The 23,904-nt window shown below is 36.7% G+C and overlaps 1 protein-coding gene across 2 annotated transcripts in view; it reads left to right on the forward strand.

Annotated features, from left to right (window-relative positions):
* GLCCI1 (glucocorticoid induced 1) overlaps window positions 1–21,624 on the forward strand; it is a 122,470-nt gene extending 100,846 nt beyond the window's left edge. For both annotated transcript variants that reach the window (XM_022586792.3, XM_022586799.3), the window contains exons 6-8: window positions 4,314–4,524; window positions 17,420–17,540; window positions 18,697–21,624. In XM_022586792.3, coding sequence (XP_022442500.1) covers window positions 4,314–4,524; window positions 17,420–17,540; window positions 18,697–19,045 — 681 coding nt within the window. In that variant the 3' untranslated portion in view covers window positions 19,046–21,624. The remainder of the gene's footprint in view (window positions 1–4,313; window positions 4,525–17,419; window positions 17,541–18,696) is intronic.
* Window positions 21,625–23,904: the final 2,280 nt, after the last annotated feature.

A 23,904-nucleotide genomic window follows, 5' to 3' on the forward strand; every position in this document is an offset into this window, starting at 1 on the left:
AGTCAAACTGTCACTGTTTGCTGATGATATGATACTATACATAGAAAATCCTAAAGATGCCACCAGAAAACTACTAGAGCTAAGCAATGAATTTGGTAAAGTTGCAGGATACAAAATTAATGCACAGAAATCTCTTGCATTCCTATACACTAACAAGGAAAAATCAGAAAGAGAAATTAAGGAAACAATCCCATTTACCATCGCAACAAAAAGAACAAAATACCTAGGAATAAACCTACCTAAGGAGGCAGAAAACTTGTACTCAGAAAACTATAAAACACTGATGAAAGAAATTAAAGATGACATAAACAGATGGAGAAATGTACCATGTTCTTGGATTGGAAGAATCAATATTGTGAAATGACTATACTACCCAAAGCAATCTACAGATTCAGTGCAATCCCTATCAAACTACCAATGGCATTCTTCACAGGATTAGAACAAAAAATTTTACAATTTGTGTGGAAACATAAAAGACCCCGAATAGCCAAAGCAATCTTGAGAAAGAAAAATGGAGCTGGAGGAATCCCTGACTTCAAACTCTACTACAAAGCTACAGTAATCAAGACAGTATGGTACTGGCACAAAAACAGAAATGTAGATCAATGGTGCAGGATAGAAAGCCCAGAGATAAACCCACACACATATGGTCACCTAATTTATGACAAAGGAGGCAAGAACATACAATAGAGAAAAGACAGCCTCTTCAATAAGTGGTGATGAGAAAACTGGACAGCTACATGTAAAAGAATGAAATTAGAACACTCTCTAACACCATACACAAAAATAAACTCCAAAAGGATTAAAGACCTAAATGTAGGACCAGACACTATAAAACTCTTAGAGGAAAACATAGGAAAAACACATCTTTTTTGACCCACTTCCTAGAGTAATGAAAATAAAACCAAAAATAAACAAATGGGACCTAATGAAACTTAAAAGTTTTTGCACAGCAAAGGAAACCATAAACAAGACAAAGAAACAGCTCTCAGAATGGGAGAAAATACTTGCGAATGAAGCAACGGTCAAAGGATTAATCTCTAAAATATACAAACAGCTCATGGAGCTCAATATCGAAAAAACAAACAACCCAATTAAAAAATGGGCAGAAGACCTAAATGGTCATTTCACCAAAGAAGACATACAGATGGCTAAGAAGTATGTCAAAAGATGCTCAGCATCACTAATTATTAGAGAAATGCAAATCAAAACTACAGTGAGGTATCATCTCACACCGGTCAGAATGGCCATCAAAAAATCTACGAACAGTAAAAGCTGGAGACTGTGTGGAGAAAAGGGAACCCTCCTACACTGTTGGTGGGAATGTATATTGATACAGCCACTAGGGAGAACAGTATGGAGGTTCCTTAAAATACTAAAAATAGAACTACCATATGACCCAGCACTCCCACTACTGGGAATATACCCTGAGAAAACCATAATTCAAAAAGACACATGTACCCCAAGGTTCATTGCAGCACTGTTTACAATAGCCAGGACATGGAAACAACCTAAATGTCCAATGATAGATGAATGGATAAAGATGTGGTACATATATACAATGGAATATTACTCAGCCATAAAAAGGAATGAAATTGGGTCATTTGCAGAGATGTGGATGGACCTAGAGTCTGTCATACAGAGTGAAGTAAGCCAGAAAGAGAAAAACAAATACAGTATTTTAAGACATATCTGTGCAATCTAGAAAAATGTTACAGATGAACCTATTTGTAGGGTAGGAATAGAGATGCAGATATAGAGAATGGACATGTGAACACGGGGGGAAGGGGAAGGTGGGACAAATTGGGAGATTAGGTTTGACATAAATACACTACCATGTGTAAAATAGATAGCTAGTGGGAACCTGCTGTATAGCACAGGGAGCTCAGCTCGGTGCTCTGTGATGACCTAGATGGATGGGATGGGGCAGGGGTGGGGGCGGGAGGGAGGTCCAAGAGGTAGGAGATATAGGTATACATATAGCTGATTCACTTCATTGTAGAGCAGAAACACAACACTGTAAAGCAATTTTACTCCAATTAAAAAAAAATAACATAGTTCTGCTTTTAAGTAAGTCATATTCTAATTTCACAGTAGCCACTTCAGAATTACTCTGGGGTAACCTACACAGTTATAACTAAAGTATTAATTTTAAGAATTTTTAGATTTATGATTAAGTGTGCCTCAAAGTTTTAATAAATCAAAATGTCACCATCAGTGAACCTGTCAGTAGCTTCTAAGCCTTTATATTTCCCATCATTATTTTGTGTAAATGTGTAAACTTCTAAAATCTGTTTTGTTATTCTAATTCTTCTGAACCCCCTCCCCAACAAAACAGAAGTTGGTTAAGGAAATTCATATATATTATCCAGTTAAAGATTCAGAAATGGGAATACAAAGTGATTGTATCAAATAGGACATGAATAAAAGATAACTCAAATTCTTAAACTTTTTTAGTTACAGATTGATACATTATTCTTTTACTAATTACCAATATTGACATTTTATTAAAGCAGCATTTTCCTTGACTTAAATATCTAAGTTTTAAGAAAGACCTCTGTCATTTAACCCTCATATATATTCCAAAATGATCTTTCTTTATGGGTTGTTCTGAAAACCTCACACACCTATCACATAATTTTGTCCAAAAAAACCCCCCAAAACCTGCACCAATGATTTATTCTTAGAATTGTTCATTCTAAAATTTAGTGCAGTGTTGTAATTAAAATCTAAATTTAGTTAAGTAAAAAAAAAAATTTAAATAATAAATAATTTTCTTAGCGTTTGACCAAGTAACTTAATATTTCTTTGGGAATATTTCTTTCCTAAATTGGAAAATTTTACTTTTTTTGTTTGTTGACAAAATTAACTAATATTCCATAATTGAATATTCTCTTTTCAGTAGCATGGTCATTGTCAGGTTGTGAAAGTGGTATAGTTTTGGTTTAGCAACTCTGCATAGATAGATAAAGTTTTTATTTTAGGTTTTGACCTTCACTTAATTTGTTGTAGAAAAACATTGATATATTTTGAGTCTTGCCTAATTTTATCTTACTTCATTTTCCCTCTGACAGTGTTTCTAAAATCTCTGAAATGACAAAGCTCAGAGTAATAGCAGTAAACAGTGAAAATAAGTTGTAAATAAACTAAGAATATATTGGTTCTTTTTTCCTAGCATTTCAATCTTGTCTATGTAATGACAAAAATACTGTAAATATATAGAATTATATTTGTTGACCTCACTTAGTTAGCAAGATATATCTTTACAGCAGAAGCAGAGTAGAAAGAGTCCACTGCAGCTGAAGCTCTGATGCCATTTAATTGACCATGTCACCAGGAGCTCTAAACTTTTAAGTTCTTGGGGTTTCCCTGGTGGTGCAGTGGTTAAGAATCCGCCTGCCAATGCAGGGGACACGGGTTCGAGCCCTGGTCTGGGAAGATCCCACATGCTGCGGATCAACTAAGCCCATGCGCCACAACTACTGAGTCTGCGCTCTAGAGCCTGTGCTCCGCAACAAGAGAAGCCACTGCAACGCAGAGTAGCCCTCGCTCGCCGCAACTAGAGAAAGCCCGCGCTCAGCAAAGACGACCCAACGCTGCCAAAAATAAATAAATTTATTTAAAAAATAAAATAAACTATAGGTTCTTTATTGGTAAAAAACTGTGCTAATGAGGTCTAGGGTCTTCTCGGGTCAAAAGTATATGATTCATATATGATTCTATGATTATAATTTCATTTATATTTTTAATTTTTACCACTCAGAACAATGCATTAGAACTAAGCAAAATTCATTAGTAGTCCTACTCAGTTGGATACCAAATTAGAAGAAATGTTCTGAGTTATCTTAATATCCTCCCTTGAGTACTAACAGAATAAACCTTTTATTATAAATTTTGGGTAAACTGCAAAATCTGTTCCTGGCTTGTAAAAAAATAATAATAAGAAGAATGAACAAACGGAAATCCATACCTGTGAATATGAGATTTCTCTTTTTTTATTATCAAGTCAAAGTGACTTCTTGAGCGGTTTGACTAATTCTTAAAGCAAATGTTTATTGAATGTCTGCTGTGTGCCAGACACAGTGCTAGGGATACAGTGTTAAAAGAAGCCCCTGTCCTTGAAGAGTATTACTGGGAGTGCTGACCTAAAAGTGACTGGCAGAAATTAAGACACAAGATTGGTATCTTTATTCTCTGAAGAATCAACTGTGGTGGCGATACTGCAAAATGAAATCAAAAGAAACACCAGTGCTTTCTATATGGATGGAGTATATGAACTGTCACTGACGGTGTGATGGTTGTTGCTCTTCCAGCCTTTGGATATCCCGGATGGTCGGAGAGCCCCCCTCCCTGCTCACTACCGGAGCAGCAGCACTCGCAGCATCGACACGCAGACCCCCTCTGTGCAGGAGCGCAGCAGTAGTTGCAGCAGTCACTCCCCCTGTGTTTCCCCCTTCTGTCCCCCGGAATCCCAGGACGGTAGCCCTTGCTCAACAGAAGATTTACTCTACGATCGTGATAAAGGTGAGAATGAAATCATCCATTTAGAGGGTTTGTTATAAGGCCTTGGTCATTCTACTTTCTTTGTCTTAGACCATTACATCACCTTTTTTGTTTCATTGAATGGTGGGATTGTAAAGGATTGGTTGATCTAGGTTGGTTTGTTCATTGGTTTCATGTACCCCCTTCTTTGTGACTTTCGCAAACATCTTCCATAAATGTGTCAGAGGAGCACAGCGCATGGTTATAACAGCTAATGAAAGCTATAAAATGAATGTGTACAGCTTCACATCATATAACACACAGTTTTTTCCTTGGTATTGTCCAGAGTTAAGGATGGTTATGGTAAAATTTATGTTCATCGTGCCTGAGGTTAGATTTCGTATTCAGATTAATTTGGGAGGAAATAATTTCTAAAAAAATCTGTTGGAAGAATGAGTGTATTTTTAACCAAGGGGGATAAAGTTTAAAAAGTACCTGCAGCACATCAGGGAATATATTATGGTATGTAGATGAATTATTAACTAACACCAATAAGAGTGCAGAACCCGTGGGGTTTCTTATTGCCTGTCAAGCCCTGTCTGCCCATGTCCTCCTGTCTAAGTGTCAGGCACTTGGCTACCACTGTCCACTCTCTTCTTTCAGTTTCTAGCCCCCTCAGACTCAGACACCGAAGGTACTGAAGACTGCCCAGCTTCCACCTTCCTAGCTACTTACAAAGAAACACTGAACTTCCTTTGTAACACATTTATTGCTTTTCACCACAAGAAGATCATAGGCAACACAAATTTTAAAACATGAAAAAATTAAAGTTTATAGAATCTTACAGGATTTTTTTATGGGCCTTGTCCTGACTTGACCCCCAACCCCCTCAATTTGTTTTATTTTGAGGTATTAATACATTTAAAGTGCCCAAATATTAAGTGTTAAGCCCCCTGAATTTTTACACACGTATGCACTCATGAAACCACTACCTGGATCAAGATACAGAACATTTTTCGCCTCCCAGAAGGATCCCTAGCCCCCTTCACAGACAGTATCCTTCTCCTCTCCACTTAGAAGTAACCACTGTTGACTTCCATCATCATAGTCTAATTTTTCCCTGTTACTGGATTTCATAGAAATGGATTGATGCAGTGTGTATTCTTTTGGTCTGGCTTCTTTCAGTCATCATTACGCCTAACTCTCTGCTGAGATGTTAGACGGAAGCTACTCTGGACTTTGTCCTCTTTGTGGGTGGATCTCAACAGTTCTCCCCTTTTCATCTTTTCCTTATTGGAAGCCTTGTAAACTCTCTTCCTCCATTAAGGATGTACTGAAAGCAGTACCTTAGTTAGGCATATCTCTCTGCTTCAAGTGGAATGTCGATATTGTAGAATGCAGACTAGGAAACTTTCATTTCACGGAGGCATCCTACGACAGCAGTCACTTCCTCGCATTTTTAGTATGGATGTTTCATAGTAAAACAAACAAGAAAACACCTTGCTTCTAGTAGGAGTATTTGTTTTGAAGGTAAATAGAAATGTTAAATAATCATAAATAATCATAAGTTATTGTAGGCTGCAGAGGTGGTATATGGTGAAACAGATCTTGCAAAACCCGTATTTTTTTATTATACCACTAGAAAAGATAAGTGCAGACCGCTTTTGCTACTTATTAGCACTTACAGTTGGGTTAAAATTAAAAATAACAGTGATAATAAGGCTAGGCAGTTAATTCAGAAGTTTTGTTTTCTTCTAAGTTTAACACTGTGGATAGTTGAGAGATGCTGAACCAAAAGGGAGATGTATTAGGAAGTTGATAGATGAATTCCATTTTGGTTAGCTGGTTGTGAGATTGTCTTCTTGGCCTCTGCGGGACTATATTCTTTTGAGGCAATCTCACAGCCAGTTAGAACCACATTCTCTTTATCTATTCATCTGTCCATGGACACTTAGGTTGTTCCCATGCTTTGGCTATTGTGAATAATACTGCAATGAACATGGGAGTGCAGGTATCTCTTCGAGATAGTACAATATTCTGAATTCTGGCTGTTTCTTAGAGAAGTTAGACTTTTTCTAAGACTGCTTTTGGTTGTATATTTTTCTCTATGCCCTTTTATTCTTTTATACCAGATATCTGCCTGCATGACACAAGTGTCTTATCTTTCTTCTGTTCCTCTTGTTTGTTTAATGTAAAATGAGAACGTTGGTCCACATCATCTCTAAGGCCAACAGTTTTTCCCCTAATAGTTAAAACAAATTTTGTTCTTAGTAAAACAAGGTGATAATACTTGTTTTCATACCTCATACCATTATTGGGGTTAAATGAGATATTGGAACAGAGTGCTTAGCACAACTCTTGGTATGTAGTAAACACTCAATAAATGGTGTTGGGTGTGACTGATAGTGATTTTTAAAAAATTTCCTTAGAAACTAAGAAGACTACAGAATCATTTAAGACTGTTTTCTACAAAACTACCTCAGTTTGGGAATTAAGGCCTCATGACATAAGTTTCTTAATATATCTACACTATTATACAAGTATGTTCAGAAAACTAAAGGTACAAAGGAGAGGGAGTTGTCAGTTTTGCAATTTCTGAAACTTACATATTTAAATCATTCAAACTATAGAATAATCTCTGACTCATTACTTCAGAATGGACAGTCCAAATTTTTTTAAGATACTAACTCTAGCTTACAATTTGCATTTTTCCACAGTGAAGCTTAAATTGGTCTTTTGTTTCTTTACATTTATTTCCAGTAAAGAGAAAAAAAAGCAAGCTATAGATTTCTAATAGGTGTGCATCATTAACTCTGAAAACAGAATTGATACTGTAATTTTGTAGTCAACTAGAATTGATTTGGAGTACCTACCTATTCTGTAGTTGCTGTTGTAGACTAGCTAGTTTAGACATCTTTAGGTGCCTGGATTGGCATGCACAGGTGGGGAGAGGGATAGACATTGTGAGTATATAGCTCTAATGAGAGATGTGCTAGTTAGCTGATTGTTTTTCTAGTACTCATCTGTTATATCCTATCCTTTTCCTGACTTTATTATTTCTGCTTATTCCTAACATCTGTTTTTCTCCATGACACATATATAATTTGAGACCTATAAAAATAATTTTAGTTGATTAGCATAGTGGTCCTTTGGCTGTTTCAATTGCAATGCCAGGACAAAAACACTCTCATTATTGAGAAAAGTCCAGCCTTTAAGAGACTGTTTTCAGGTTTTAGTTTTTTGGGTTTGGTGCTTTTCTGACAGATTTTTCCAGTGACCTAAAGACTGAAGGCAGCCTGGTAATGTGTAAAGTTGCTAGGCTTACTAACCTAATAACAGCCACAGTTCCTACATTATGATCTGTGTGGAGAATTCAGGGATCCAGAATAAGAGCTCTTATTATCTTGACATCTTCAGAATATATCCTAAGAGTTAGCCTAAATTCTTCTACATTATCATGCCCAAAATGCAAGGGAGAAAAACAGTCATTTATATAATGTAAGTGGCAGTGTCAAATATTAGTTCTTTTAGCAGCTCTGCCAGCTTTCCTTAATAAGGTAGCAAGCCACAAAATCTAGACTTCAGTCTGCCACTTATAGTTGATCTTTGGCACAATTCACTTAGGCAGGTTGTTATAAAATTTTGCAGTTTTGCAAGATATTGTGGAAACGTTGATTATTCTAATCATGACGTCAACTGAACCATTCTAGTCAGGTCAACTACCAAGAGTTGTATTCCAAGAGTCCATAAATTGATTACTTGGAACTTAAACTATGTTTTCCCACAGGAACAATGTATATCATGTAGATGGAGTTTCCAGGGCACAATGCATATAAGCCTATTTAACTCATACTATGATTTAACTTATAAATATTAATATTTCTAAACTTTGGGTATTAGGACTGAGCAGCCCATAGTTGCAGAAAAGAAAAAGAAGTATTATCTTTTCAGGGTCTAGGGCTGACCCCAGGCAGACTTTTAAAAGAGACTCTTTTTGATATCTTATTCCTTTCTGTATACATTTTAAACCCGATTTGCGTTCATCTTTAGGGCTCTATTTCTTAACATTGTGTGACCTTTGCCCTTACCATACTTTGACTCTCCACCTCCTAGATATCCTAATCAGCCAAGATTCTGTGGTACTTTTCTTTTTGTGGTTTATATTGTGAAAATAGATATGTTGGATATACTTCTTTTAGCTACCACACCTTGCAAATTGCTGCTTTTGAGCCTGAATCTGTTTCTCAATCAAAAGATTCTCCCCACATAATTCTAGGATGCTTATTATCCTAGAAGAACCTCTTGCTGGTAAAATTACAAAGAGTGTAGAAATCTTATTCCAACAAAGGAGTTATTCCATAGGTTAAAAAGTGAACTTTTCTAGAATTACATTCCTAAGGTTATCTTCCCTGTTTTGCTTTTTCAAGAGTACATCTAAAATTACATATACTCCCATTATCTGATGCGTGTAAGAAGCATCCAGTAAATGCCTTTTCCCCCTCTTTTGGAAAATGTCTACAATTTTACTAATAGCAGTTGCTGTGCTAGCTCTCTATGGATGAGTTACTATTCTTAATTCAAAATTATTAGTAAGTATACAACTCAGTTCTAGCAGTTACAGCTCAGAGTCTAAAACAAAAGCAAACCAAAATTTATTAATATGTCCGCATATATAATTTCACTTAATCTTCTATAATCTATTTACTAGACTATAAGCTCCATCAAGAGCAGGTAACTTTATTTTGCTCATTACTTTATCCTCAGCAACTAGAGTGGCGCCTAGCATTAGCATGGAGTAGTGCTTAGTCGAGACTTTTTGAGTATTCCTTCTTCATGGTATGTCCATTTTTTTAAGAATATATTTTTATAGCTTTGTTGAAAACATTAGCGTCTTTTTCCTTAAGTGGTTAACTTATATATGTTAGGCTTTTGAATGTTCAGGAAGAGTATGATGATCCTCCCCGCTACCACCAACCAAAAAAAGATAATAAACAGTCACCGCTCTAAGATTATGCTAACTTAGTGATCATAGGCCTTTGGTGAGAAAGAAGCCATAAAGTTCAAATTTCCTGTTGAAATTAGGGGAAGGGAAGTAACTTTGCTAAAATCCACCTCATCTTCTACTCTGATCATGACTGGGGAAAAAATAGGGTATGGGCTAGAGGAAAGGGGATCTGTTGAATTTTTTTCTCCCTGTTATCTTTTATGTTCCTCTGAGAAGAAATATGGACACACTGAAGCCACTCCTTGCACTGTGTCTCCTTGTGAGACTAACAAAAGGCAGACCCAATGAAGCTGTTGCCTAAACTCTAAGACTCTACTGAGGAGAAGCATGGAATGTTAGATTGGAACTTGATCGTCTAGTCTAATGAGGACACTAGAGTTGAGATAGATCAAAACAGTGAGGCAGATAGCATGATGGTAACGAACTCTGACTCTGGTGCAGCCAGGTTGAACTCCGCTCTGCCACTTACTAATTATGTGTCCTTGGGCAAGTTACTCAACCTCTCTGTATCTGTTTTCTCACCTGTTAATTAAGGAAAATGATGGCACCTGCCTCATAGGATTGCTATGATGATTAAATTTGCCCAGGTGACTTTACCTTCGTTATCCCCTGTAATATTATCACAATCCGATGAGGAGGGACATTGTCATTATTTTAAGAATGGGGAGCCTAAGGCTTAGAGAAATGAAGTTAACTTTCCTAAATCTTTTGAAGTCCAGATGCCAACAAAGATCTTCTGCAGGAACCTCACACTACTACTTGCTGCCTTCGCAGGAGGAATAGCCATTACACAGTCATTCAGCTATGAAAGAGCCTGGTGTGTGGAGAACAGTTAAAAAAAAAAAAATAGTGTGGCTAGAGCATAGGGGTAAATGGTAAGGAGTAGAAAGCAGTGAGAATGGAGAGGTAGGTAGAAAGGCCACTATTTCATAAGGGCCTTGTAGCCTTGCTGAAAGAAATGAAGAACCAAGCGAAGATCTTTTGTCAGCTAAAGCAGGGGTCCCCAACCCCCGGGCTGTGGACCCGTAGGGGTCTGCAGCCTGTTAGGAACCCGGTGGCACAGCCGGCAGTGAGCAGCAGGCGAGTGAACAGACAAAGCTTCATCTGCCGCTCCCCGTCACTCACGTTGCCACCTGAGGCACCACACCCCTCACCACCCCACCCCCCGTCTGTGGAAAAACTGTCTTCCATGAAACCGGCCCCGGTGCCAAAAAGACTGGGGACCGCTGAGCTAAAGGACATGACCAGCTTTAAGGATAAAGCTACAGAAGTGGAGAGAGATGCCAAGAGGGGAAGATAAGATGCTATTTTAATAGCCTAGTCCTGTCTCTCCAAACTTGAGTTATTACATACTTTTTTCAGCAATTTTTAATTTGTACCTGTAATATAAATTTATATATTTCTAAGTTATGTAAGTACATAATTCAATCCATATACCAAATATTTGCTGGTAAAGCTTAGTTTCTTATTTTTAGAGATAAAAAGTAAATATGTATAAATGTTCTTTTTTCTTCCTGCATATCAGCAGATTGTTTAGTGCACCTTAATTGGGAGACCACAGGTGTAGGGCAGAGGAATTGGAGGAAATAGACTGAAGAAGAATCAGCAGCATTTGGTGGTTGATTAGATGTACAAGGTGAGGGATTAGAAAAATGAGGATAAAGGCAAAGTTCTAACAAAGTTCTGGCTTGGGACATAAGAAAACGATTACCACTATTAATAAGGCAGTGAATGTCAGAGAAGGAACAGGCTTTAAGATGACCATTATATAAGTTTAAGATTACATTTGGTTATCTGCCGAAAAGATGTTATAATACCATTTCCCTTTAGCAAGAATTGGGGGGAAAAAAAAAGAGAGAAACACTGAGTTTTACCTGATACATAGCATTTTGTTTTGTCTTCTGTTTTGTACATAATTAAGTGTTCAGTAAATATATATAATTGTGCATTTAAAATTATATTGAAATTTTATTAGAAGTTTTCATTTTTTCCCCCTGTAGGATACTTTAGGAGCACTTTAATATGAACAGTGTGTTTCAGTGTTTTGAAAACTGATGTCCCTAGAAATTTTTTCATTTAAAAACCTCAAGAATATAAAAAAACTAAGATCGCATCAGACATTTTGATTTTTCTGAGAACCTTAATTACATTACTTTTCAAGATATAAAATATTCTGGGTAATCTGAAATATATTTTCAGTTTAGTTTTACCATTATGATTTATAAGAGACAAGATTTTAGTCTATAAATTGGTTTGCAGACTGTCTTCAACAGAGTGATTTGCTTTCATTTTTTAACTCACGTCGGATAGTCAGATTCAGGGTGATTTGTTCGCGTTCATGTAAGATTCCGAGTGAGTAGTTAGCATATCAGCGATGCCAAGTCAGATTTGGAGACAGTAATAAGCAATGTTGTTCTGCATATCAGGATTATGTTTGCAGAAGAAGCATTGTACTTACTGTGAGTACACAAAAACAAAGGCACAACTATGATTTGTTTGCTTATTTCGTAAATTAGTATCAATTCAGTGAATATGGAGTAAATGATTAAAATATAAAACACCTTCCACATATGACAAATATTTAATTAATGGGCCTAACTTACATTTGGAATGTAATGGGCCTAACTTACATTTGGAATGTAAGTCCCATAAGTTCAAAACAGTCTTATTTGAGACAAAGTTCAAAAATATAAGCAACAAGGATTATGTTACATTTTCTCTCCTTACCCTTTGCTGAATGTTGATGTAAGGGAGATCTTAGCTATAGCTGATGTGTTGTTTTATTAAAATTTTGTAACCTTCTCATAAAAGGTTGACTTTGAAATTGTAGAGAAACGTTAGAGACTATTTGTAAAAGTCAAATGTTCTCCTTACTCTTCCACAGTTATTTTTTTTTCACTGAAAATGCAGGTTTTCAATACAATCAGTAATGCCAACTGGTTCCAAAAGTTTGTTGTCAAGAAACACTATACAGTTGTTTCTCCTGATTTCATTAGACCATCAAATTACACTACAGCTGATAATTTCATTTCCTGATGCAAAAAAAGTAATTTTTTAAATTGAAGCATAGTTACTGTACACTATTATATAAGTTACAGGAGTACAATACGGTGATTCACAATTATTAAACGTTATACTCCATTTATAGTTATTATAAAATATTGACTATATTCCCCCTGTTGTACAGTATATCCTTGTAGCTTATTTTATATCTAATAGTTTGTACCTCTTACTTCCCTACCTCTGTATTGCCCCTACCCACTTCCCTCTCCACTGGTAACCACTAGTTTGTTCTCTATATCTGTGAATCTGCTTTTTTGTTATATTCAGTAGTTTGTTGTATTTTTTAAAATTCCACATGTAAGTGATATCCTACAGTATTTGTCTTTCTCTGTCTGACTTATTTCACTTAGCATAATGCCCTCCTAGTCCATCCATGTTGCTGCAAATAGCAAAATTTCGTTCTTTTTTATGGCTGAGTAGTATTCCATTGTGTATACATACCACATTTTCTGGAAAAGAAGTAATTTTAATACTAGAATAGCAATTCTGTTTAGATCCTATTTAGTTCATCATATTTATAATCTTTTTCTAAATTGGCTAACTTTGTCACTAAGTTTAGCGTTGGTTGAACTCTATGCTCGTTTTCTCAGCCTGTTATTCTAGCTTTGAAAGATAGAATAATAATTACATTCTACTGGCTCTTGCTACACATGTAATAAATTATTCTCTACGTAGAGGAATCTATAGAATCTGTGTACTTCAGGCATTAGTTTTAAAATTTCGGAATGGTAGATCTGCATATGCTAAAGGATGCCATCATGAACTGGCAGAGTTCCTACTAGGCAGTCATAAACTGGAGAATCTGGTACTCCAAATGTTACTCGGCTTCCCCGCCAGACACAAAATCTTACCTTTATATACCTTAATAAAGTTAGTGTGCAGACCTATTAAAAATGACATTTCTGTTACTCTCTTTTACCAAGAAAGTAGAATAGGCACTTAATTTCTGAATGGTTCACCTTTGTTAATTTGTGAATTAGGAATGATGTGTTCTTTCTACTATTGTAGCAGTATTTATTGAGAGCTTATTCTGTTTCGGGTACACATTTTTCACAGCCATCATATCAGTAGTTATTCCCATTTTATAGATCAAAACACAAGGGGATCACACTTTTCCTAGGCCATGCAGTTAGGCCTAGACAGAAGTCAGATGGCTTGACTCCATACCAGTGTTTTAATGTTTTCATGATTGGTTATCAAATTTGGCTGTACTTCAAAAGCATTTGAGAGCTTTACCAAAAAAAACAGCCAGCACATGCCTGGGAATGGGCCCCAGACTAATTAAATCAGAACCTCTTGAGGGGTGAGGTTTCAACATTGGCATTTAATAGTATTGTTAAAACATCTTTGATGAGTCTAATGTGAAACCAGGGTTAAGAACCACCACCCTGTAATTATATTGCTTATTTTAGAATTAATTTTACTTAATTTGATAAAGTAATCTGATAGTAGGAGATAAAGCACGTATAAAGACTTAGGGCTAGAAAAGAACCATGGCAGAGATTTTACATACCTTCCTACATAAATGAAGCAACTTAATATATATGATTTTTTTTATACTAGAATTATTGGCCATACAACTTAATATACCAGAAGTAATGGAGGCCATTTATAAGGAGAAATTCAGAAAACTCTAAAACTATAAAAGTACACATAGTTTAATGAATCTTGTTTCTATATGGAATTTCAGACTTCAGTAATATCTCTAACTTTTCCAAGCTTTAGTTCATTATGATGTGTTTTAAAATGTTTGTCAAACTACTTATATTTTAATCGTAAATATGGTACGCATGCATAATTATAATCTTTTATAATAAAATAGTCAATAAAATGTTTCCATACTCTTAATTTTGAGATCTGGGTGATTCTGTTATAAATATAGATGAAACTATTATGAATGCAGACAGATATGTAAATAATTATATTCATCACATCTAATTTCATTGGTTATGAGGTTATAAGAACATAAAGTAACATTTAACTTAATCTCAATTACATGTCTAGTTATTATCCTATTGTGGGATAAGAGAATGAGAAAATGTATCATGCTTGTGAACAGAAGGGATTAAATTAAGATTACCATGAGACTTCATCCTGAATCTCCTGAGCAAGCATGCTTACCTCACATTTATAATGTTCTCTTAATGAAATGTGGTTATTAAACTCAACACAGAGTTCTAAATGCAGGAGTTAGACAACCAAGCTTGGAATGGGTAGAATAGTTTGCTCATGGGAGTTGTTTTTAAAGCATGCCATTTGTAAAGCAAAAAAAAATATTTTGGTACACTGTTCCTTTTTTCTATGTTAGAACCTTTTGTAAAAATCACAGAATTTCAGAGTTAGGAATGGAAATTCCTTTAGTTATATAGAAACTTAGAGAGGCAGCTGTGTTGAAGGTTATACAACTATATACAGCTAGTGACAGAACTAAAACCCCAGAAAGTTGTCTCCATTCCCTGTTCCTCTTTGCACTCTATCAGATTGCATGTTTACCTGAGGAGAAAACCCCAGATTTAAGAAATCTATTTACAGCTCCAAATTTCTTTCTTTCAAGCTTTGTCTTTCCAGACCACCAAACATTAAATGTAATATATATATATATATATATATATATACACACACACACACGTATATATATGTATATATATATTCTCAACAAACAGTTTTTATTGAAAAGTCAAGGCAGTATAATAGCACTGAATACTATCTTTCTGGGATAGCAATATATTGTGTTTGTTCGTTTAAACATTTGTCACCCTCCTCCCCGCCCCCAATAAAAGAATGTTTAAGTGGGTAAAACTCTGTAAAAATATAAGCCTCGGAAATTAGAAAAATTTCAAGGAGAAAAACCATTTAATATTTAATTCATTGTAGACTGTTTATAGGAAGACAGCTAGTTTTGCTGATTATCCAACTCACATCTAGCTTTCAATTCTGGGAAGGTCCCTTGAAACCATCAGTAATGTTATGAGAGAAATCATGTGGTAGGTCTGATGATGTAATAAGAAAGAGAACACAGGAGACTGTAAGAGTGGCCAAGATGACTTTTCTTACATGATAATAGGGTGGATTCTTAACTACTGACATGGTCACACCCCTGCTGATGGCAGAAAAGGCTAGTTAAAAGCATCGAGCCCATGGTTTTAGGCCCATCCTGCGTGCAGCAGGGCTGTGTTGTTACCACCAGTCCTCTCCATGGAGGCACTACACACCATAGCTACTTTTTCATGTATATCCTTGGCATGGCTGGTCGTTGCTTGGATAATAAAGCAAGGTCAACCTGTATTTTTGGTATTATACCGAGTTCAAGACCTCATTCCCACCAGTTTTTGATTGAAGAGCAGTCGTTTTGGTTTAGCCTAGCTCAAATAGCAGCAAAGTCGGACTCTAGTCAGGTTAATGATGTTTTGCATCTACCGAAGAGAAAAAATAATATTCCTTCTCCTCCCTCCCATTTGTTTAAGCAATATAGGATAAATGTTGAGTCTAAGAAAATCCTCAAGTCTTAAGAAACCCAACGTAACTCTAAGACTTAATTCCTTCCCAGAGACTATGCATAATCTCTATGGACATGTGTAACAGTAGTGATGGAGAAACTATGAGGTTTTCTAGGTTTCCCAATAATGTGGCCTTGTTATTTTGCAGGCAATGATTTCCCAGCCAGAGATATAGCCGTATTCAAATATAAGCACACATCTGCATGCCCAACACTTACATAGATGCTCTTTGAATCATTCACCAAGTACACTCTAAGTGTGCCTCAAGGGTCTACTTTCTAAGCGTGTATTATACTTCATTAATGATGATTAAAAAAACCCTCCCTGTTACTCAGATTCTGAATGTTGGACCATGTACTGTATCCTAAACTGAAGCAACTTATCAAAATTGTGACACCTGAAATTTATGGTACTAATGCCATCTTTCAAAATACATACGAAAATACTACATCTCAATAGGTATGTGCTTAGTATTTTAGCATGGGGGATTGGTTTGCATTAAGTCAGAATTTGTTTAAATAGGACTATTGTATTTATAAAGGTATGTTACTGACTTTACAACTTGGCATCTTAAAAAGATAATGACATATTTTGGTGGATATGAATTTCCAAAATCCTTTGCCAGGTAGGAAAGGGAGAAACTGCATATAGGTTTTATGGCTTTTCATGAATAGGCCATTTCTTTTTGGTCAAAAATACGAAGAAAACATGTTAGATAGAGATGCTTTTAGATTCCTCATGCTTCCAGCAGCGAAAATACAAATAGTGCTCAAAAAATTCTTTTATATAGACATTTTAAAGGCAAAATTCTGAACATTACCTTTTTCATTGTGGGCCAAGGGAAAGTATATTGTGTTATAAGCCTATTTTTCCCTGCAAACATGTTATTCACAGTGTTTAGTAAAACTAACGTTTCTGCTAAGAACTTCTGTAATGAAGATTATTCCACATATTAAAATTTTCAATTAAATTGGTTGAACAGTGAGAAAATATAGAGAATGCTGTATTTAATCTCTTAAAATTCTGCATGGCTATACATATTACCCCATTTATTTACCTTTTTGAAATACATAATGATGTATTTATTTTCAGGATTACAGCTCTACTTTACTCAAAATGCAGGTGTCTGGACCAAAATATCTGCGTTTTATGTTCTGTGGTATATGGCAGATTACTATTGCATTGAAGCTTTTATTCATAAGATATGTACTACACAAGGATGTTAGAAACAGCTTTGCAATAAAGGAAGCTCTGTGGTGGAAGCCAAGGGGCAGTAGTGGATAAACTGTGCAAAAGGCTGCTTGTTTGGAAATCAAATTTAATTTAAAAGAGCTTTCAATCACTAGTTAATATAACTGCTTTAAATTTACAGACAGTGGGAGTAGCTCACCGTTACCCAAGTATGCTTCATCTCCCAAACCAAACAACAGCTACATGTTCAAACGGGAGCCCCCAGAGGGATGTGAGCGAGTGAAGGTCTTTGAGGAAATGGCGTAAGTAATGTCTTTTCTGTCAGCTGGGATCTGCAAAGCTGTAAAGCTTTTTACTGAGACCAGTTGATTACAGATGAATCAACTACTCCATCCAGCTGATAATGTGTTTCAAAAGCAAATTATGAAAAGAGAGTTGAATAGGCAAAAGAGATCTTATTGAAGGAGAATTAGAGCCTGCGTGCTGGAAATATGCTAATACAAAGAAACTTGGAAATTCATCCTTACTACCTAAAAGATTTATTTTTAATCATTAAGAATTTTCCTTTCAAAAGTTCTATTAATTTAGATGGATAAAAAGAAAAAGACATTTAGCAGCGGAGTGAATATCCATGTGTGGCTAGCCTTAACGATAGTGATACCACAAGCCAGAGGGAACTCACTAACTCGTCTCCTTCCCTGTAGACACATCTAGCATGTGTATGCATCGAATTTAGACTTTCTGTTCACAGATTTTTTTTTTCTTTTTGAAAGTTCGGTACATATAAAATAGAAATTAAAGGGAAAAGAGGTTCATGCTGTAAATACCTTGCAGAATAACTCAAAAAAAGAGCGTGTGGCTCTTGGACTCACTCATCCCTTTGTCCCAGTGCAGGTGCCCTAGTGGAGGCTGCTGTACTCTTGTAACCTAGAAGGGACAGAGATGGGTCCTGCAGGAGTTGATGGCTTAGTTCCCGGGGAAGGGGAGGAGAGGAAGGGCTTGTGGACGCTGTTCTGTTGGGCTGACTCATCAAGAAACTACTGAAACTATTTTTCCTGATCTGTGTTAGTAGAAGTATGTATAGAGATACAGAAAAAGGAGGAAATGCTTAAAACCAAATATATGATTGGGTAATCCCTCTCCCAATGTACTTAACAGAAAAGGTCATTTTAACATCGCATAATCCATGTTTCTAAATGAATGAAAGCAAACTAATCTCTGAAAAATTCTGTGTGCCCAGAGTCCTTTTGAAAATCCTTCTGTTTTAAATGTCACCTCAGTGCTGTGTACATCAGTAGTATGCCAGCTGACTTGTGCTATGGAAGATGTTTACCCCTCTGTGTACACTTAATTCATTCCCTGCCATCCACATTTTAGCTGTTTTAGAGAACTCCAATTAATTCAGAAAGTGCCTAACTTTTTAGTGATTGTAAACCTAATTTTGTTTTATGGTTTTAGGTCTCGCCAGCCTATCGCAGCCCCTCTCTTTTCATGTCCTGACAAAAACAAGGTTAATTTCATCCCAACCGGATCAGCTTTCTGTCCTGTAAAACTTCTAGGCCCTCTACTACCTGCCTCTGACCTGATGCTCAAGAACTCTCCTAACTCTGGCCAGAGCTCAGCTCTGGCCACCCTGACCGTGGAGCAGCTCTCCTCCCGGGTTTCCTTTACGTCTCTTTCTGATGACACCAGCGTGACGGGCTCCACAGAGGCCTCTGTTCAACAGCCATCCCAGCAGCCGCAGCAGCTCCTGCAGGAACTGCAGGGTGAGGAGCACATCTCCGCTCAGAACTACGTGATCATCTAAAGCAGAGGGGGAGCTGGCCTCTACCCTGTGTTCCCTGGGTTAGGAACTAGATCTCAGACATCTATCTGCATGGAGTGACAAACTTCCTGACACCACCACCAACAGAATACTTATCAGCATCATAAAGTATCTCTTAACACTGATCTTGGCAGGGACGGAACTCCTATTCAGCAGTTTTTGTGGAAAGCAGTAATAATGCTTGCAAAAATGTGTGTATCATTCAGCATTTTAAGTGGAGACTATGCATTTCATAGTATGTTTGACAGATTAGTACTGTGTCCTGTGTTCTGTTCCAAACTCTTCAGTATAAATAAGCTCTATATCAGAAAGTTGCCTGTCTAAATAGAAAATGTCTTGCTGTGTTTTGTCCTATGGAAAAATACTGTACTTCAGAATTATGTTTACAATTGATCCAGGTGTTTGTTTCTAACTTCTGTAATACATACAATGCAAAAAAATAAATAAATAAATGGCCACAACAGTTGCACAGTGCCCACCCTATGGCCTAGCTTCAGGTACTTCAGTTGAAGTCTAAACTCAGGTAACTTGGAATGTATATCATATTGGGATATTAACTATTTCACAGCTAAAAAGCTAAAGAGGGAACATCACTCTTTTGCCTTTTCTTATTTTATGCATTTCCCTTTCCTCATTACATTCCACGTTCTTAGAATAAGAAGTGCATTCAACCCTAGGAGAACAGAAATCCTGGACATGGGTGAACATGAGGAGAACCAGCAAATCTGTGGTGTCTGACATCACTTTTGTCATGTGGTTACACGTAAAACAACTGTTGCATTCACTGTTTCAACATGTGTAACTGTGGCTTTTTTTTTTTTTTTTTCTTTACAAGTCCAGGTGTTGCTCGGTTAATGACTGATACAATGTTGCAAATAAAATGTCCAGTACTAGGCTGTACAAAAACATTCCACCTTGTGTGTGTGGAATTTAATGACAAGAATGTCTAGGTCTAATTTCAGGATCGGTGCAGTTTCACAGGGGAATGGCTGAGATTTTTTGTTTATATTGGCCATCAGGGTCATGAAATGCTACTGTTCTATCAAAAGGCATATTAATGTTTAGTTTCTCTTTTGGAAATTGTTTAATTTGCAGGTTAAGAAATGACACACTTTTGGTTATTGTTTTTCTCAAGCAGTTCAGGTGCATGAGTTGCATTCACACAGAGAGAGCATATGTGAGTCTCAGAATTCAACATAAGTAAGCAGGTTATGTGGTGACTTACAAATGCAGTAGTTTGAAGCTGTCTCTACTCAAGCCTCTCATAATAATACCATGAACAGTTCTGTTCACATTTTGGATGCACGAAGTAGAGCATAAACCCAAGTAAAGAGCCCTGAACTTGCAGACTCAACCTAACTTCTCTAAGTGTGAAGAGAGCCCTAGATATTCCTGATTGGTCAGTGGAAGAGCCCAACTTCAGACATTGTTTTCTGCAGCACAAAGAGAGTATTCAAAAGCAAAGGGAAGTTTCTTTATTTTTATTCCATTGCTTTCAGTTCAGTAAAACTGTTTCATCTGCACCTGAAGTGTATGGCACAGTTTTCTTAAGAATTAGGGGAACAAGGTGCTTACAGTTACAGGAACGTTTCAGTTCCTTTCAGTCATTCCTGGGTTTTTCTTTGTTTTATTTTCTAAGGAGGTTGAAGAAGGAAGAGTTGATAAAGAAGAAAGCAACACCATTGATTTTCTTTTTTTTTTTTTAAACAAATGATATATATATGTGTGTATATGTTTGTGTGTGTATGTGTTCTGTGTATTATTTTGTCATGATCCCAATTATCTTCTTTCCACCAAAGTTTGCAGTAATATTCTCTCCTGAAGGTGCATTCTGGCTCCTTTAAATTAGTCAGTGTTATATTGTAGGAGACTGTCATGGGAAAGGACTCAGTTTACTTTCGCCATTTTCACAGGGGAACCTTTTAAAACAATCTATTCAGCAGAAGAAACCTTTAACCCTAATAATCTCAGGCCTTGATGAAAATACTATATTTTGTAGATTATGGTTAAAGGGAGAAAATATTAGTTCTGTAAGATAAATATGAGCTCCATTAACTTCTGATATCTGGTTTAGCATTACATAATGTGTTGATCTTATGCTCTGCTTTTGTCCAAATAAGATGCAATAGTATCAATATTAGTTTCTGAACGATGGACTGAATATGCTTTTTTTGGTAATGAAATCTGACGTACGATATTTATAGTGACATGTGCTTTTATTTTCTCATGAGAAAACTAAATATTAATTGTGTTGTACATTTGTTCTTAGCATATATTAAAGTTTTGAACCAAATGTGTTAAAGCTTATGCTTTGCCATGTAAATTTCCCAGAAGTTGTTGAGCTCAAATGTATCCTACATCCAGCTGTAGAAATTTGTCAGAAATTGTTTAAATTTTGTATATAGTTGTACTGTTTAATTCTAGCCACTGCGCTGAACAGTATTCGAGTTACCATACAATATGGCTTTACACAAGGAAATGTGTGGCTTTTGTTTTGTATTTTTTCAGTATAGAAGTTCCTGTGTCTTCTTATTTAAATAAAGTTATTAGTAAAACTGGAATAGTTCACGTATGTTTTTGGAAAGACTGAGCTTTTTAGCATCTTACCTGACAGGGATGAATTCAGCTTAGGGAAGTGGCAGTATTCAGTACTCACTCAGTTCCTGACCTGCATCCCTGGGTTGTAGGTAGTCTGACTGGATCAGATTTCCACAGCCTGGTTTCCTCTTGACATTTAATGTACACACTTTCCATCACAAGGTAAGAAGCTAGATGTCTGAAGTTCCAAGTCTTTGTACTGCTCCCAGCTATGAGCACCTTAAAAAGAGAAAACATTGTCCCCATCTTGTTATTTTATGCCTAAGAATTATTTATGAAAATAAGTTGTTTAAGTTCAGTGAAATCACCACAAAGGAAGTTGCAGCAAAATTTTAAAAATTTTCACTCTTTTTATATATGTTTTCAGGATAATAGGGAGAAAAGCTTTACGGAACAAAGGAGTGTTGATGTTCTTCCCAGTTACCCAAATAGGGTCATCATAGGCCACGTGCTGGCTTGAAAGCAGAAACAAACCACTTTGAGAAATAATTTACCAGCAGAGTATTCTTCGTTTCCGAAGCACATCTCACTAAAGAGATTGATAAGATTTGACTTTTAAATTGAACTTAAAAATAACGACCTAGTAGCTGTGTTTCAGGGCTTAAAAAAATAAATATAACTTTTTAATAGTGAGTTTGATCTTCTTCAGGACAATATATGATTTAGGCAGGAAATTATCTACCTTATACAAGTTAGAAAAACTCCATTGCAAATGAACATGAAGGAAAACTGGAATTCTCAGCCCCATCTCTGCTTGACTTGATCAGATAATAAGCTTAATATTAAATGGCCCTGAGAAACAAGTCAGTATTTGCAAAATCAAACCTAAGGAACAAGGAAGGGGAAATCAGTTGTAAGAATTTACATGTTTAACACTATGTTAGCTAGAAATAATCACTTAAAGTTTATTTACGAATATCGCAAAATAAATATTCACCCCCACCCCACAGTGTGAGGTGGGGCCCCTTCTAGCTCTCAAGTTCAGTTATCCCCGACAAATTCCCTCCTGCTCTCTATGAGCAGCTTCCATCTTCTACCCCATCTTTGGTACTCGCAAGTCTTTCTTCCCCTGTAAAATCACTCCTTTGGGGACCTCAGGACTCCATAGAGCTGCAGGAGCTTTGTGAAGATAGATCCTGTAATTCACACCTTGAGTCAAAAGCTAAATGCCATAGTCTAGTCCCACGGTTCCAGTTGTCTGAAAAGCATCTCCTCTCAGACTTCTTGCCTCATTTCAACTGCAGTAATTAAATGCAACGAAGACACTCTCTTGTCCCCATCACACCAAATCAGCTCTTCTCCTTTACACTCCTATTCCTCCTATTTCCCAAAAGACAAGGACTGGAATTCTATGTCCTGAAGTTTTCTCCACCTAAATCAGAGTTGCCTTTCTGTCTTCCTATTATCTCACCACTAAATATCAAGCTGCAGAGACATGATGGTGGCAGATTAGACAGCTGTGCCACGTGGATGAAATTTCTTTTGAAATAGGATTCTAATGGCAAGGAAACAAAATAAGTTTGCTGGACTTCCAATAACCTCTATAGCTGTAGACCAGGGATCAACCAACTACAGCCCATGGGCCAAATCCACCCCAATGCCTATTTTTATGAATGTTACTGGAACAAAGCCATGCTCATTTGCTTATGTACTTCCTATGGCTATTCTGCTGTACAATGGCAGAATTAAGTAGTTACCACAGAGACAGTCTGGCCCACAATGCCATCTGGTCCTTTACAGAAAACATTTACTGACCTCTGACATAGACTAAAGACTAAACTAGATTAGGTAACTTGTGTCATAAACATAAAGACTAAACTAGATTAGGTAACTTGTGTCATAAATGTGGTGGTTTTAAAAATGTGGCCACATGGGCTTCCCTGGTGGCACAGTGGTTGAGAGTCCACCTGCCGATGCAAGGGACGTAGGATCGTGCCCCGGTCCAGGAAGATCCCACATGCCGCGGAGCGGCTGCGCCCGTGAGACATGGCCGCTGAGCCTGCGCGTCCAGAGCCTGTGCTCCGCAACGGGAGAGGCCACAACAGTGAGAGGCCCACGTACCGCAAAAAAAAAAAAAAAATATATGGCCACAGTCTCTTCAGCAAGTGGTATTGGTAAAGCTAGACAGCCACATGTAAATAAATGAAGTTAGAATATTCCCTCATACCAAACACAAAAGTAAACTCAAACTGGCTTAAAAACTTAAAATATAAGACATGACATCATAAACTCCTAGAAGAGAA

Source organism: Delphinapterus leucas, chromosome 9 (genome assembly GCF_059928025.1).
Source record: "Delphinapterus leucas isolate spDelLeu-1000000601 "Yukka" chromosome 9, BTC_Dleu_Yukka2, whole genome shotgun sequence".
Classification (NCBI taxonomy): domain Eukaryota; kingdom Metazoa; phylum Chordata; class Mammalia; order Artiodactyla; family Monodontidae; genus Delphinapterus; species Delphinapterus leucas.